Source organism: Oncorhynchus kisutch, linkage group LG27 (assembly GCF_002021735.2).
Source record: "Oncorhynchus kisutch isolate 150728-3 linkage group LG27, Okis_V2, whole genome shotgun sequence".
Taxonomy (NCBI): Eukaryota; Metazoa; Chordata; class Actinopteri; order Salmoniformes; family Salmonidae; genus Oncorhynchus; species Oncorhynchus kisutch.
In genome coordinates this window covers 31529234-31547326 of record NC_034200.2, presented here as the reverse complement: position 1 = coordinate 31547326, position 18093 = coordinate 31529234, and the positions used below count along the sequence as shown (strand labels likewise).

Below are 18093 nucleotides of genomic sequence, written 5' to 3'. Positions count from 1 at the left end.
GTTTGTGATTATCACAAACACCTCGCAGCTATAATCTCATTTCACAGAAATAATTTGCTGGTGGAAATTACATCACATTTTGTAGGCTATGGACATAAAAACATATGTCAAATGTGTTCTGGATAGGAGTGTTTCGAAACATAATTGCACACTGATTCATTGCTTATCAGTTCATATGAGTGAGTTAAACTATACTGTAAAACAATTGCTGTTTGAACAGTGAACAATTCAGCAATCATGTACAGTAAAGAAATGAAAGTCCCAAACTTGTGTCTTCCGTGCAGTGTGTTCTATTTCTCTATGAGGTAATGAGGCTTTTACAGGAAATCTTGATGTGACTTTCATTTTTGCTAAGTTCCACTTTTTCAACATAGAAAAAAGGGAACTTGGAAGTTCAGTCAACAACTTCATGGTCTCTCACTCATAGACCAACTGGACCACTCTGTTCGTCTCACCAAGGCCTGGTAAAACACATTTGTATTGGTTCTGACCTACTGATCTTCTGTATTTCATGGGTGCTATCTGGGGGCTATTCAAACAATACTGGAATCTGGAAAATGTTCTTAGGATATGCATTGTATTAATATATTTCTTATTGATCAATATGTTGTTGATTTCAATTTTAATGAATCCTTTATTTAGCTCATAGGTTCTTGCATTATTTTGCAATGGTGACCTGGGTTTGGTTAGTTAGGTTTAGTTAATGACATCATTTATTGAATGCCTTAAATACCAGACTGTTTATGCATAGTAGGCTACCCTTCATTTCAACATCCCAAACTGCTGTCATCCAATAATGCATTTTTTCATTCACAGGTCATGATGTCTAATACAACTTGTCTCCGTGCAAACTCTACCACAGACTGCCTAGACCCAGCTTCTTTAGGTTTTTCTGTGGGATATGCTGTGGGTCTTCCTCTGTTCTTCATAGTTCTGGGAGTAGTGATTGCGCTGATCTATACCAAGCGCAGTAAATGTAGGAATATGTGGCAGTTAGATCAACTCAAGAGCACAGAGGTCAACACACGTCAGCTTGAGGGTTCCCAATACACGGCCATGGTCCGACCACCACCCGCTGATCATAGCCCTATCTACGAGAACTTCACTGACTCCAACAAGACAATCATCAACATGAAAAGGTAGGTTACATGATGATGATTAGTTTGGGTTGAAATGTTCAAACAAAGTACACTGGAAGTTGAAAGTTGATTAGGTCATTATATTGAGGGAAATCAGAGTTTGTTTTGCCTTTTGCAAACTGTTCATTTCCAAGACTTCATGCCTCTTTTATTTTAACTTTTGAATGGTATTAATCCGACTGTGTCTCAATGACTCAACAATGGACTTTTAACAGAGTTGACAAATGTTGACCACACGACAGTGAGCACACATAGGCCATGTTTGTTGTGGTGTAACTGTGCGGGAAAGCATGTTCTGATGTTGGCCCATCTGTCTACCTGTCTCTCCAGGTCACCCGCTGAACCTGAGGACGTATATCTGCAGTGTGATTTACCCGATGATGCAATTTACAGCAACGACATGTCCTGTAGCCTGGCCATACTGCCTCCTGAGGAAGATATTTATATAATGCCAGATGTTCTATAGTTACAGCCATAAAGATGACCCTATTCAAATCCAAACAGTCATATTTTTGTAGGACAGGAAGAGGAATCAAAGGAGCCAATATGTTCTGGTGACTGTATGTTTTATCCACCTCTGAAGGAAACTTGGCCATATTGACAAAAACATTTGTCTTAATTAGAATCTTTTGCTTTGTTTTACAGACTAAAAAGTATGTTATTATGTTATTGTACATATTTTAGTCAGTGCCTGCTAGGTTCGGCACAGTGCAACAACTTTTTGGGGCAAATTTAAATATAAGTAGCAGTTTAGCCCAAAATGTAAAACATTTTTACAGTGAACTTTTTCACTCTGTAGTTAGGGAGAAGTCGAAATGTACCCAATTGTTACCCAGAGGGGTGTGTTGCCTAAAAGATTGGCTGTGCTGTGTACACTGCCACTTCAGGAGGCGATTCTTCCCCCCCAGTATGGGGCCCATTATGGGGTATTGTGTGTAGGCCAATGACAAAAAGTCTTCTCCATTTTAAATTGAGGCTGTAACAAAACACAATGTGGAAAAGTCAAGGGGTGTGAATACTTTCTGAAGGCACTGTATAGCAGTCTTGTTGACAGGTCTCGAGAACGGTCTGGAGCCCACATATTGAGTGTCTCGGTGTTGTCTCAGTGTATGATACATTTGGACTCGGTCTTGACTCGGTCTCGGACAGTGGGGACTCATAAATAGTTGCCTAGACCAATGGAGTAAAAAAACTCCTAATTACCAGCTTCCATTCAGTCCAGTGTTGCAATTTAGGTTTTTTTGGCCAAAATTAGTCAACTTTAAAAACAATGTTGCGGGTGAAAATGTATTGGTCGCGGGTGCCAGATTTTTGGCGGTACTTCTAAATTGCACCACGACCGCCATGGCATTTCTCTTAAAAATATATACATATATTTCACTGTGACCTGCTGCCTCTGACTATCAGGCAGTGAGCAGGCTGTAACTGAGAGAGTGAGTCAGTGAGTGAGCATGTGAATGTGGGAGAGGGAGAGGGCCGAAGGGGTGCGTGTGTGCTTTGAGAGAGTGCTGCAGCTGAGTCACGGAGGCAGAGCAGCACCAGTGCACTTTGTGACCACTGTTTACCAGTTGTAGGTAGGCTATTTAGGTTGGTCATTATGGAGGCACACCTTTTCCATAAAACACATATTACCACACTAGAACAGCAACAAAGCTTTGGACAACGACTTTAGGGGCACTAGAACTGTTTAGATAAGTTTGCTCAGAGGTGGTTTAAAGTAAACTGCATTCTTTAATGTCAGTTTCATTGTGGACTTTTCCCAGAAATGATATGTTGGCATGTTGGCCTATCATGGGCTATAGACTACCTGCATCTATCTCAGTAAACCACTGCAAAGTTTAGTTGCAGTTATAAACCCAGATTTTAGTCAGTAGACCATTTATAAATAGCAAATAGACCATTTATAATAGTTTGCAGTCTTAACATCTGGCACAAAATGACGGCACAATTGACAGAAAATAGCCTAACATTTGTTTTTTTAAGTTCATCCAAGTGTTTCTTGCGCAGAGATTGAGATGCTCTGTCCAACCTTCATCACTTAAACTCTCCTTTCGGATTTATCTATAGTTATGCACATGCTACAATTATAAACTGGGTGGTTTGAGCCCTGAATGCTGATTGGTTGAAAGCCATGGTATATCAGATGTGGAATGACAACTTGTTTTGAATGCTATGATTAAGCAATAAAGCCCAAGGAGGTATGGCCAATATACCATGGCTAAGGGCTGTTCTTTGTGGTATATGGTCAATATACTACGACTAAGGGATATGTCCTAAGAACAGTCATTAGCCATGGTAAATTGGCCATGTACCACACCTCCTTGGGCTTTCTTGCTTAATCATAATCATAATCAAAATAATCTATTGAGGGAAAATTATCGGGAGAGTTTAATAAGGGAGATTTATCTTTTCTCTTGTGATATGTTCTTAAACTCGCAATAATTATTATTTTGATGGAAAAACTAATTGAGCTTTTTAGTCTGTCGTAAAAAATAAAGTCAATATTCCTTCTTAATTCAATTGATAACATTAAAAAAAGTGGAAAAAGTGTTTATTGGATAAATGTGGCAAGTCCTCTTTTGCTGCAAAAAATTATTTGTGCTAGTTTTCAGGCCTTGTGGGCGGGTTTTCCGAGGTCATTGGGCTAGAAATTTTAGCCAGACCTGGCAACCCTGATTCTGTCAGGGCATAAAACCACTTCGCTTGGCCAAATATATACACATTAATATCTTAACATCCTTATCTATTATAGACATGTTTGCACACTGGTGAACCTATAGGCCTTCAGTGTGTGACAGGTTAGTACAGTGGTGAACCTATAGGCCTTCAGTGTGTGACAGGTTTGTGATTCTGAAAGGACAGCAACCGTAATACCAGTGAACTCATGTAGGAGACTGCACTTTTTGTAAAAACACAAAGGTCCAGTGGTGTAGTGGAGGGTATATGCAGGTATAAACCCAACAATCTCACACTCAATTCATGCAAATATGTACAAACAGAATTTCAGCAGATGTTGTGTGTTATTGTGTGGCTTAATTTGTGTGAAAAGACACTTCGTTCATAGGAAAATACATTTTTGGGGGATGATGGTGTTGGGGGATGATGGTGTTGGTGCGTGATGGTGTTGGTGCATGATGGTGTTGGTGCATGATGGTGTTGGTGCATGATGGTGTTGGTGCATGATGGTGTTGGGGGATGATGGTGTTGGTGCATGATGGTGTTGGTGCATGATGGTGTTGGGGGATGATGGTGTTGGTGCATGATGGTGTTGGTGCATGATGGTGTTGGGGGATGATGGTGTTGGTGCATGATGGTGTTGGTGCATGATGGTGTTGGGGGATGATGGTGTTGGTGCATGATGGTGTTGGTGCATGATGGTGTTGGTGCATGATGGTGTTGGTGCATGATGGTGTTGGGGGATGATGGTGTTGGTGCATGATGGTGTTGGTGCATGATGGTGTTGGTGCATGATGGTGTTGGTGCATGATGGTGTTGGGGGATGATGGTGTTGGTGCATGATGGTGTTGGGGGATGATGGTGTTGGTGCATGATGGTGTTGGTGCATGATGGTGTTGGTGCATGATGGTGTTGGGGGATGATGGTGTTGGTGCATGATGGTGTTGGTGCATGATGGTGTTGGTGCATGATGGTGTTGGTGCATGATGGTGTTGGGGGATGATGGTGTTGGTGCATGATGGTGTTGGTGCATGATGGTGTTGGTGCATGATGGTGTTGGTGCATGATGGTGTTGGGGGATGATGGTGTTGGTGCATGATGGTGTTGGTGCATGATGGTGTTGGTGCATGATGGTGTTGGTGCATGATGGTGTTGGTGCATGATGGTGTTGGGGGATGATGGTGTTGGTGCATGATGGTGTTGGTGCATGATGGTGTTGGTGCATGATGGTGTTGGTGCATGATGGTGTTGGTGCATGATGGTGTTGGTGCATGATGGTGTTGGTGCATGATGGTGTTGGTGCATGATGGTGTTGGGGGATGATGGTGTTGGTGCATGATGGTGTTGGTGCATGATGGTGTTGGTGCGTGATGGTGTTGGTGCATGATGGTGTTGGTGCATGATGGTGTTGGTGCATGATGGTGTTGGTGCATGATGGTGTTGGTGCATGATGGTGTTGGGGGATGATGGTGTTGGGGGATGATGGTGTTGGTGCATGATGGTGTTGGTGCGTGATGGTGTTGGTGCATGATGGTGTTGGTGCATGATGGTGTTGGTGCATGATGGTGTTGGTGCATGATGGTGTTGGTGCATGATGGTGTTGGTGCATGATGGTGTTGGGGGATGATGGTGTTGGTGCATGATGGTGTTGGTGCATGATGGTGTTGGTGCATGATGGTGTTGGTGCATGATGGTGTTGGTGCATGATGGTGTTGGTGCATGATGGTGTTGGTGCATGATGGTGTTGGTGCATGATGGTGTTGGGGGATGATGGTGTTGGTGCATGATGGTGTTGGTGCATGATGGTGTTGTTCTACACTGCCTTTTTTTGTGTCCCACATGTATTAATATAAAAAACAAATGTGTTAACAACCCAATCTTTTTAATCAACCAGGTTGTCACCTAAATAATTACAATATAATACTAGCCTTGTTTTTTAAATGTGTTAAATTAATGCCAATGCTGTTTTCTATGCTTGTTTTCACATAATACTTTGGAATACTTGTGCTATGTCGGATTTTATGAGGGTCGCCAAATTGGAGTAAAAAGCTTTATTTGTCTGTTTTTGTTTTGTGGTATCAATGAAGGGATTTGATTGTGTTTTTTCAGTGGGCATTGCATACAGTATACTCACTTCTTAATCCCTACTGAAGCATATCGAAGTAGTGTAGTGGAGGCATACGACTTATCAATTATGTAGTACAACAGGGAAACCATGCACAAAGTAGCCTACACAATCGCAAAGCATGTGAAATATGCTCGCCACAAACAACCTAGTTTCAGCTGAATATCATCTGCAGGCAGCAGGAGTGTTCAGCTCTCAGCTGGTGTTGGCATGGAGCAGCTCACAGAAGAATGACATCGGCAGCCGGTAGGGTAGGAAAAACGTTTCAACTTATGATGTCAGCCAGTAAATGCTAACTAAGGCAACAATGGGTATGCAAACCAGGTATTTAAAAAGTTTAGTCCAAAGTGTTGGTCAGTTGGCTGTTTTTGATGCTCAATTAACATCATGTACTGTTTGCATCAGGGGCGTAGACATGGATGGGCCTGGGTGGACAGAGGCCCACCCACTGGGGAGCCGGGCCCTGACAGGCCCACCCAATCAGATTGATGTGGTTTGTGGATGTGGCATTGTTGTGGACTTAAACCATCAAATGTGTTTTAAAAAAATAAAACATTTAAGTGATCTTTTGAGAGTGAAAATCTAAATCTATAGGAAAACTCAAAGGACGAGGAGCCTACAATTCCCCATCTTGTTGATGTGCATAACTGAGGGAGAGAGTCTACCTTTTCATGGTTGTTACATTAATAAGACTGTAAAGTTCCCATATGTAAGAGAACTTCTGTGGTGTTTACATATTATCAGAAATCCATTCTGGTCTATTTTGTGGCTTTTGGCGAATGCATTCTAATGATCTAAAGTCACGCTGTTGCAACTGCCTGTAAACACACAGTCCAGTTCAAAGTGAATGATGACAGGCCCTACTGCCTGTAAACACACAGTCCAGTTCAAAGTGAATGATGACAGGCCCCACTGCCTGTAAACACACAGTCCAGTTCAAAGTGAATGATGACAGGCCCTACTGCCTGTAAACACACAGTCCAGTTCAAAGTGAATGATGACAGGCCCTACTGCCTGTAAACACACAGTCCAGTTCAAAGTGAATGATGACAGGCCCTACTGCCTGTAAACACACAGTCCAGTTCAAAGTGAATGATGACAGGCCCTACTGCCTGTAAACACACAGTCCAGTTCAGAGTGAATGATGGCAGGCCCGTGTGGCAAATGGCTTGTTTGTATAAAGGCCTACTGTCGCTCTGATCGGCTATAGCACACCGGTCTGTGAAGACTCCGGTCCTGGACAAGACAGATGTTTTATTTACTGTAGTGTAACGGCCACTTTCGCACGGCCGTTTTCCCACTCCGTTTTCCCACTCCGTTTTCCCACTCTATAGTGCTAGAGAATTTTCACAAATGGCTTAGTATACGTAATTCCCAAACATTCTATAAAAAAAATGAAAAACTGGAAATTACCATATCTAAGCAGTGGTGTAAAGTACTAAAGTAAAAATACTTTCATGTACTACTGAAGTAGTTGCTTTACTTTACTTTGCTATTTATATTTTTGACAACTTTTACTTCACTACATTCCTAAAGAAAAGGTTGTACTTTTTACTCCATACAGTTTGCCTGACACCCAAAAGTACTTGTTACATTTTACATGCTTAGCAGGACAGGGAAATTGTCCAATTCAAGCACTTATCAAGAGAACATACCTGGTTTTCCCTACTACCTGATCTGGCGGATTCACTAAACACAAATGCTTTGTTTGTAAATTATGTCTGAGTGTTGGAGTGTGCCCCAGGCTATCTGTCAATAAAAAACAAGAGAATTGTGCTGTCTGGTTTGCTTAATATAAGGAATTTGAAATGATTTATACTTTTAATTTTACTTTTGATACTTAAGTACATTTTAGCAATTAAATGTTATTTTCATACATAAGTATATTTAAAACCAAATACTTTTAGACTTTTACACAAGTACTCTACTGGTTGACTTTCACTTTTACTTGAGTCATTTTCTATTAAGGTATCTGTACTTTTAATCAAGTATGACAATTGGGTATTTTTTCCACCACTGTATCTAAGTGGTCGCTTGTCAGATTTCTTTATTTTTAAGTGCCATATTCCTCCTGGGGGTGGAAATGAACAGATTTTAATAAGATTTAATTTAGCTAAAATGCTGTCAGTTCCACTTTAAATGCAACAATGTTTCACATACAAGTTATTTTCGAAGAGATGGTTAACAACAGCTAGCGTGCTCCAATAAAAAACCCAGTTTCATTCACCAGATGATGATAACTTGAAACTGAACTTCTTGTTGAAAGTTATTCTTGTAAAGGGAGAAGCTAACAAATTAGAACCGATATCCTCTTTGATAACACCTGCTGCAGCCGCTGCAATCTAGCCTACAAGCCGCCAGCTAGTTAGATCAAGAAGGCAGAAGTTACGTTTTTGTAAAAATGGTCCCTTCCATTTAAGTCTAAAGATGATCAAATCAAATCAAATCAAATCAAATTGTATTTGTCACATACACATGGTTAGCAGATGGATGATTCCACTGTCACCCCAAAATGTTGCCCTTATACAGTTGAATGGCAGATGCCTTTATTTAGCTTCTGATGGCCTAGCCAATGGCTGAATTAGCTAACTCGATTTATCTCCCCAGAGACCAGCAAAGAAAATCCTTTTCTCTTCAGTGTTAACCCTTTAATTTCCAACAAAAACTGAAGAGATGAAATCAGAACATCATTGAAAATATTATTATTATTATTATTTTATAAATCCCAAGCCCTTCTCTGAAGGCGTAGAAGGCCCATTGTTCCCCACTGTGTTTGGGTTAGTAATATTTTGTAGAGTGGCTCTATTTTCCCCTCAGCATGCATTTTTATTACTGTTCTGAATATCTAAAGAATCCATGTGTTTTTCTGAAATATGAACACAGAAATACTGGATATTTTGAACTCTTATTATGGTAGTGATTTGATAAAATTACAATCATGGTCTTGAATTGGACTCGATTTGCTCTGGTCTTGGTCTCGAATCAGTCTCGCTTTAGGTTGTCTTAAACACAACACTGCTGTATAGCCTGCCATTTAAACAATTAATTGTGAAGTGTTTGTGACATGCTACAGGCTGGCAGAAGCACCCAGCATTTCAACAACATGCCTATACAGTTTGCATTTAGGTTGTATAAATGAAATTGTAAAAAACAATTACTTGGAATTAAATAGTAATGAAACTAAAAATGCCTTAGTAATTTTTTTTAAATATGAGTTTGGCCAGTCTTTGGTTTTGAGTATCATGCAGTGAGCTATGCATGCCTGGTTTGTTAATTTAGCTTATCAGATTCTAAACCAGTTTCTAAACTGCATATCTAAGGCTCTGGTCTGTCCTAGGAGTGAGGGTAAACGGTAGGCATGTTCTCTGCTATCCACGTTATATTTGAATTATTATTCTGGGTATAGGGGAGGATTTCTTGTTTTTTCCAATCGTTCAGGGAGGGTCAGGTAAAAATATATATTACTGAAGGGAGGGCCATCCATTTTCCTTTCAGAGAGGTCAGATTTTCTCCAGGTATCCCTCATCATAAATAACTTACAGCCACATAGAGAGTTACTGATGGCTTTGATTTCAGCTTCTCCTTTCTCATAAAATAGAAAGAGAAAAAAAATTGAAATAGAAAAAAAAGACAGGAGGATACCCTTTTTGAATCTGATGAGGTTATCAAATAGTGTGAAGTGATGTCATCTGTTGAGAGGACTGGTGATGGGTTGTCTGGGGATGAACAATAAATAACATTCCTCCTGCACTGAGAGAATGCATATTTGGATGCTTGATTAATGAAATTACGTTTGGTCATTGGGGACGAAGAGAAGCTAGTCAGTGTGATTGTTCAAACATGATGTCTCGCAAAAACATTGAAAATGAGGATGTGATACTCAAACTGAAGAAATGGCCCAAAAACATTCAGATTGAGTCTCCCTTGTGTGTTGGAAAAGTTCCAGCAGTGAACCTTGTGTGAGTAGTATAGTGTTTCATTGGTGTTTTAAAGGAGACACGTAGAAAGGAAGCAAAAATCCCTTTGACCTACAGTACCAGTCAAAAGTTTGGACACACCTACTCATTCAAGTGTTATTCTTCATTTTTTAAAACTATTTCTACATTGTAGAATAATAGTGAAGACATCGAAACTATGAAATAACACATGGAATCATGTAGTAACCCAAAAATATATTTGTGTTTCTTCGAAGTAGCCACCCTTTGCCTTGACAGCTTTGCACACTCTTGACATTTTCTCAACCAGCTTCACCTGGAATGCTTTTCCAACAATCTTGAAGGAGTTCCCATATATGCTGAGCATTTGTTGGCTGCTTTTCCTTCACTCTGCGTTCCAACTCATCCTAAACCATCTCCATTTGGTTGAGGTCGGGGGATTGTGGAGACCAGGTCATCTGATGCAGCACTCCCTCATTTTCCTTCTTGGTCAAATAGCCCTTACAAAGCCTGGAGGTGTGTTGGGTCATTGTCCTGTTGAAAAACAAATGATAGTCCCACTGATCGCAAACCAGACACCTCCTCCATGCTTCACAGTGGGAACCACACATGCAGAGAGCATTCGTTCACCTACTCTTCGTCTCACAAAGACACAGACCAAAGGACAGATTTTCACCGGTCTAATATCGATTCCTTGTGTTTCTCTTCTTCTTATCGGTGTCCTTTAGTAGTGGTTTCTTTGCAGCAATTCTACCATGAAGGCCTGATTCACACAGCCTCCTCTGAACAGTTGATGTTTAGATGTGTCTGTTACTTGAACTCTGTGAAGCATTTATTTGGGCTGCAATCTGAGATGCAGTTATTCTAATTAACTTATCCTCTGCAGCAGAGGTAACTCTGGGTCTTCCATTCCTGTGGCGGTCCTCATGAGAGCCAGTTTCATCATAGCGCTTAATGGTTTTTGCGATTGCACTTGAAGAAACTTTCAAGGTTCTTGAACTTTTCTGGGATTGACTGACCTTCATGTCTTAAAGTAATGATGGACTGTTGTTTCTCTTTGCCTATTTGACCTGTTCTTGCCATAATATTGACTTGATCTTTTACCAAATAGGGCTATCCTTTTAATACCCACTCTACCTTTTCACAACACAACTGATTGGCTGAAACGCATTAAGGAAAGAAATGTCCACAAATGAACTTTTAACAAGGCACACCTGCTAATTGAAATGTATTCCAGGTGACAACCTCATGAAGCTGGTTTAGAGGATGCCAAGAGTGTGCAAAGCCGTCATCAAGGCAAATGGATGCTACTTTGAAGAATCTCAAATATAAAATATATTTTGATTTAACACTTTTGTTACTACAGGATTAGATATGTGTTAATTCATAGTTTTGATGTCTTTACTATTATTCTACAATGTAGAAAATAGTACAAATAAAGAAAAACCCTTGAATGAGAAGGTGTGTCCAAACTTTTGACTGGTACTGTAGTTTGTGATGGGATACCTTTCAGATTTATCACGCCACAGTGAGTACATCTGAAAGAGAGTGAATGTTAAAAACAGCTTAATTTCAAAGCCCGTTATAACACTGCCTCCTGAATAACCGCACTCAACATCCAACGCCACCCACCCAAGTTTGCACAATGATGAAGACTGATTCAGATTTTCATTCCCTGCAAATTGTATACATTGGGTGGTAACAAGACCTTTCAAAACGTAAGATTGAGGGTGTTAATATCAGGTCTTGGCTGTGGAGAAATAGAGGATGGACTTTCAGTAAGCATGAACAAAGAACTTGGGGAGTTTCCTGGTGTACATTAGCTGTACTTTTACCAAATGAAGACGGCAATATTTGTCAATATTTGTATATGTCCGGAGATTGATGACTTACTTATATTCAATTTCCCGGACACTTGATATGTCACACCCCTCATCAATCTACTGAAGTAATGGACATGTGACATCAGTACATAGTACTGTATGCCATTGGTGGTCAGTGACGTTTAAAATGAGGGAGGACACTTTTTTTTTAATGAGCATAGCCTTATTTCTATTACAGCATATTGGATGAGTGTCATTGATATTCCATTCACCCAGCTCAATGTAACGTCGATAGGTTTAGGCTACTACATGATACTCACATTTTCCATCTGCCTATCATGAGGTTTCTAAAACCTAGACTAAGAACGAACGTTTATAACGTAGGTGGAGAGAAAAGGTGACAGACAGTGACATATTCAATACCCCCTTGCGCACATTTACCTGCATCTAGGGTGTAATCATTAATCCAACAGTTGCAAATGAGAGTCTCTATTGTACAAATTCAGGTATGTTTATCCCCATTTTAATTCTGTTTGCTTCCATTTGTGAAAAGTTTTTCAACTGAATCGGCGGAATGAATACACCCTTGATCACAGCATGATAATTTTGCTCGTTGTAGAATTCTTTCTCGCATCTACGCACTCTCCTCTCACCTTTTCCCTTCGTTGTGGATTTCAGTGCACAACACATCAGCTGTCTGTAACCAGGTGAAAAGCCTTTCCAAGCCAAACCTTCATATCATAACCACTAATCGCTACACACAGCCTACATCGCTAATGCCAGCTAGCTAACATAGCATCCCTTTCTGTTTGAGCCGGATGTTTGAGTAGGCTACACAAGCTAGCTACATTCTCTAGCCAAGAGAAAGTGAAAGTGAAAACAAAATATGAAATATTCTCTCTCTCCCTCACTTGCTTCTCCTTCATTTATAAATAAATACATTTGTTCAAAACTCTTTACATATTGTATTTCTCTCTCTTTGAGTCAACTACTCATCACATTTTATGCACTGTAGTGCTAGCTAGCTGTAGCTTATGCTTTCAGCACTATATTAGAGCTCTGATATGTTGGAGGATGTCCTCAGGAAGTTGTCATAATTACTGTGTGAGTCTATGGAAGTGGGTGAGAACCATGAGCCTCCTAGGTTTTGTATTGAAGTCAATGTACCCAGAGGACGGAAACTAGCTGTCACCATGGCGCTACCCTACAGAGTGCTGTTGAGGCTACTGTAGACATTGCAAAACCGTGTGTTTTAATCAATTATTTGGTGACGTGAATATTTAGTATAGTTTTATCTAAAATAGCCAACTTTTTTCATGTTTGGCTATTTTATTTTTATGAAATTCACTGAGGAGGATGGTCCTCCCCTCCCTCCTCTGAGGAGCCTCCAATGCTGTATGCTTCCCAAAATATGTTTATGCTTTAGAATACACAATTTGAAATTATATCGGTATATAAAATACTTTAATAAACATACGCAAATACACATTTATACTGTATTTGTAAATGTTTATATTCATATCTGTGTATACATACACTGTAAAATGTATTTTGAAATGGGCTATCCTATGACTTTCATATCAAAATCTCTCACAATTTACAAAATAGGCCTTCTACACACCAAAATGTTGGGTTATATCCCGAAACAATTGTGTTATACAGTGGGGCAAAAAAGTATTTAGTCAGCCACCAATTGTGCAAGTTTTCCCACTTAAAAAGATGAGAGAGGTCTGTAATTTTCATCATAGGTACACTTCAACTATGACAGACAAAATGAGAAAAAAAATCCAGAAAATCACATTGTAGGATTTTTAATGAATTTATTTGCAAATTATGGTGGAAAATAAGTATTTGGTCAATAACAAAAGTTTCTCAATACTTTGTTATATACCCTTTGTTGGCAATGACAGAGGTCAAACGTTTTCTGTAAGTCTTCACAAGGTTTTCACACACTGTTGCTGGTATTTTGGCCCATTCCTCCATACAGATCTCCTCTAGAGAATTGATGTTTTGGGGCTGGGCAACAGCCCCCTCCAAAGATTTTCTATGGGGTTGAGATCTGGAGACTGGCTAGGCCACTCCAGGACCTTGAAATGCTTCTTACGAAGCCACTCCTTCGTTGCCCGGGCGGTGTGTTTGGGATCATTGTCATGCTGAAAGACCCAGCCACGTTTCATCTTCAATGCCCTTGCTGATGGAAGGAGGTTTTCACTCAAAATCTCACAATACATGGCCCCATTCATACACAGATCAGTCATCCTGGTCCCTTTGCAGAAAAACAGCCCCAACGCATTATGTTTCCACCCCCATGCTTCACAGTAGGTATGGTGTTCTTTGGATGCAACTCAGCATTCTTTGTCTTCCAAACACGCCGAGTTGAGTTTTTACCAAAAAGTTATATTTTGGTTTCATCTGACCATATGACATTCTCCCAATCTTCTTCTGGATCATCCAAATGCTCTCTAGCAAACTTCAGACGGGCCTGGACATGTACTGGCTTAAGCAGGGGGACACGTATGGCACTGCAGGATTTGAGTCCCTGGCGGCGTAGTGTGTTACTGATGGTAGGCTTTGTTACTTTGGTCCCAGCTCTGTGCAGGTCATTCACTAGGTCCCCCCGTGTGGTTCTGGGATTTTTGCTCACCGTTCTTGTGATCATTTTGACCCCACGGGGTGAGATCTTGCATGGAGCCCCAGATCAAGGGAGATTATCAGTGGTCTTGTATGTCTTCCATTTCCTAATAATTGCTCCCACAGTTGATTTCTTCAAACCAAGCTGCTTACCTATTGCAGATTCAGTCTTCCCAGCCTGGTGCAGGTCTACAATTTTGTTTCTGGTTTCCTTTGACAGCTCTTTGGTCTTGGCCATAGTGGAGTTTGGAGTGTGACTGTTTGAGGTTGTGGACAGGTGTCTTTTATACTGATAACAAGTTCAAACAGGTGCCATTAATACAGGTAACGAGTGGAGGACAGAGGAGCCTCTTAAAGAAGAAGTTACAGGTCTGTGAGAGCCAGAAATCTTGCTTGTTTGTAGGTGACCAAATACTTATTTTCCACCATAATTTGCAAATAAATTCATTAAAAATCCTACAATGTGATTTTCTGGATTTTTTTTCTCATTTTGTCTGTCATAGTTGAAGTGTACCTATGATGAAAATTACAGGCCTGTCTCATCTTTTTAAGTGGGAGAACTTGCACAATTGGTGGCTGACTAAATACTTTTTTGCCCCACTGTATATTGAGTTGTTTTGTTGAATGAGTGTTGTTTATTAAGTTGTTTGATAGAAAAACCATCAGGTTATGTTGCCCGCTGCCTGTTTATTGTTTGTTATCTTTGTCATTGATAAAAAATTAGATATGATGCTTATAATTATCAAACACTATCTTTGGCATTATTTGTTCTCTCTTTATTTATCCGAACTTATCTCTATAATATTTCATTGTGGTTATCGAGATACAGTATTGCCTTTCACATTATATTACATTAAAATAAATTGTATTTATTGTTTAGAGATATGATATCTGTTCACGGTGCTGAGTTTACAATTCATGTCGTAATGTGTTCTGTGTGCTATTCTTACTGTCATGCAAAATCAAATACTTAGTTAATTTGTCCCGCAGGTCATTCAGTCTTTGGTCAAAGCCACTGTATAAATGGTTCAAAGCTACAGATGCAAGATATTGGCTATCATATCTTTTACGTCTTTCACGGCACACCCTAACTTTTGAAATATTATCTAGATGGTTTTCCGTAAAGCACAATCATTTCAAGTTATTTTACTGTTGCTAAGGAATTAAACACATGGGTTAAACTGTAAAGTTTGTGTGCATACGCATTCAGGCACAACAATCCAACATTGTTGTTTTTTTTCCGGACAAACTTCCAAAATGTTTGGAAATAATACTGTACATAGTATTACATTAAATTGAATACATATTTACAATACAGTGATGTAAGGATCAAGCTAAATAGTGTAACGTTGAAAACTACACTACAAAACAATACAAATAAGTTTTAGACCCTGTTAAATAAATTACAATAAATAATATAATTTTGTACATAGTCTTGGAAGAATAGGATATTATGGGCCACATGAGACTAACAAAGTTTATCTTCCAAATAAAATAGTACATTTCAGTCATCGCTCCACAGTAACTTCTCTCAAAATCCATAAGTGATGGATAATGTTGGGTATTTTTGTTTGCTTAGCTGTTGAAAAGAACATTAGTAATGTCACTAATTGAGCATGACAAATGTTATTTTCTTACATCCTTTGAAAACATTATCCATTCTATTTCAATATGTAGCACTAAAGGAAAAGGTTTGTTCTGACTCTTTTTTCTGTCCTTGCCTGGGCTTGCCCTGAAGGACTCAAGCACAGTGGCATTTGCTGACAATCAAGTCATTGAAGGGTGTGAGCTTCAACTTTCCCCAACTGTCATAGTGCATGAGGATCACTGGCTCGTAGGCTGCCGGCACACAACAAGGGTGAGGTGTTGCTCCCTTGTTGATGTGGTGAAGACGAGACTTTGCCTGCGCGTGCATGCTGGCTGGCTTGTAGTTGTGTGGACAGGAGCCGTCGCAGAAATGCATGTTGTAACCAGTGGGGGCCACGACCCAGTCTGACCAGCCAATCTCCTTGAAGGACACATTGATGGATTTTCGGCAGCAGCTACCGTCTTCGTCACAGTTGTCCTCTTTGTTGGAGCGAGTCCGTCTCCTTCTGCCTGCTGATCTAGGTTCTACAAGGTCTACCTCCAGGACCATCTGAGGGGTCCTCTTGGGATCAGTTCCCTCTTCTAAGGCCAGTTCTACTTCCACAACCAGAGAGTGGCCGTCCGACCTCCCACTCCACTTACCAACCACTGTTCTGATGTCCAAAGTCAAATCACCAGTTCTTGCAGCGACCGTCTGAACAAGGGTCTCTGTGTGAATCAATAGAGAAGAGTTCAGTGGTTTCGTCTCATAGATCTTCACATGAACCTCATCCCTAATTGTGGGCTCGGCAGCTTTAGAGCCATCCAACAGCTGTCTGTAGAGCTTCAGCTCAGCCCGGGCCAAAGTGAACTCCTTCCTGATGTGTGGGTTCTTGTGGAATACAGCTCTGTACCAAAGCATATCTGATGGATGTTCCTCATCACTCCAAAGCACTTTGAGAGGCTCCACTGAAAGAGGTGAAAAGAGGGTTGTTACACATGCTCAAGTACTTAGAATTACTGTCATGGCTTGAACAGGTTGTGCTTTTAAGAGTGGTAATGGATGTGCCTTGTCAAAAAAAGAAAACGATGTCAAACGATTTAAAAGCTTTGGAGAAGAGGTACTGTGTTACTATCAAGCCTTTGCCCAGACCAAATGTTAATGGTAGGCTTTTGTTGGAGTGCACACAAAAATGAACCCCTTTAAGACAAAATTGTTCCTCAGAGCATGACTCACTCATTCTCACAACATATGGTTTCAGAAAACACTCACAGGTACATTAAGATTAATAAAAAAAAGTGTTTGAATGCTTTTTGTTAGTTTTGTCATAAAAGCGAATTTGAATTCTTCTCGAAGACGCAAATGTGGGAGAATGTTTCGGTACACAGGTACACACCTTATACAAAGTTATTAATACACTTTGCATAAAGGCTAAATTCCATGCAGTCAGATCACTATCTAAAGCTAGAATGTCAACAGTCAGGTCCTGTATTGTGTTAGAAACCAGTACAGTAACGATGTATCTTTAAGTAAGGACCCACCTGTGGCTGGATGAAGCACAGTGGATGCCCTCCTTGGGGAACGCTGGGTTCCCCCCTCCTGACTGGAGCTCCTTCTCAGCTGCCTCAGTGTTTCCCTGTAGAGCCTATGCATCCTCATCAGCTCCTCTTCTGAAGCCATTTCCCTGGGCCTGGCCTCCCTTTCCATCCCCATGGAGCTCAGGATCCCTGTCTTCACTGACTCCAAGACCAAGGCCCTCTGGTTCTCCTCCTGCCCCAGGCGGGGTCGGCCCTCCCCCTGACAGAGGCTGAAGATGAGGACCACCCAAGAGAAGAGAAAGCACTGTGTGACTGAGCTAGGCATGGTAGGTTTGTTCTCAGAGGAGATGTCAATGTTATGAATGAAATTTCAGACATGCTTTCATTTATACAGCTCCTGCATGGCCACACCTCTCCACTATCAGGTGAGCACTCCTTCCGCACTTATACTGTATGTATTGTCATCATTATGTAAAGGATTTAAATATATATGTATTTGTATATACAGTGCATTAGGAAAGTATTCAGACCCCTTCCCTTTCTCCACATTTTGTTAGGTTACAGCCTTATTCTAAAATTGATTAAATATATTTTTCCCTCATCAATCTACATACAATACCCCATAATGACAAAGTGAAAACGGGTTTGTAGATATTTTT

The 18093-nt window shown here is 40.4% G+C and overlaps 1 protein-coding gene and 1 long non-coding RNA gene across 2 annotated transcripts; one reads left to right on the top strand and one right to left on the bottom strand.

Moving 5' to 3' along the window:
* The first annotated feature begins 373 nt into the window (after positions 1-373).
* Positions 374-4304, top strand: LOC109872160 (uncharacterized). The gene is made up of 3 exons (XR_002252414.2): positions 374-464; positions 817-1139; positions 1470-4304. It is a non-coding gene; the product is annotated as an uncharacterized LOC109872160 (long non-coding RNA).
* Positions 4305-14875: 10571 nt separating this feature from the next.
* LOC109872390 (growth/differentiation factor 15-like) lies at positions 14876-17772 on the bottom strand. The gene is made up of 2 exons (XM_020463600.2): positions 17438-17772; positions 14876-16864 (listed from the first exon to the last, which is right to left on the bottom strand). The coding sequence occupies exons 1-2, from the start codon at positions 17757-17759 to the stop codon at positions 16071-16073; spliced, it is 1116 nt and encodes a 371-aa protein (XP_020319189.1). The 5' UTR covers positions 17760-17772; the 3' UTR covers positions 14876-16070.
* Positions 17773-18093: the final 321 nt, after the last annotated feature.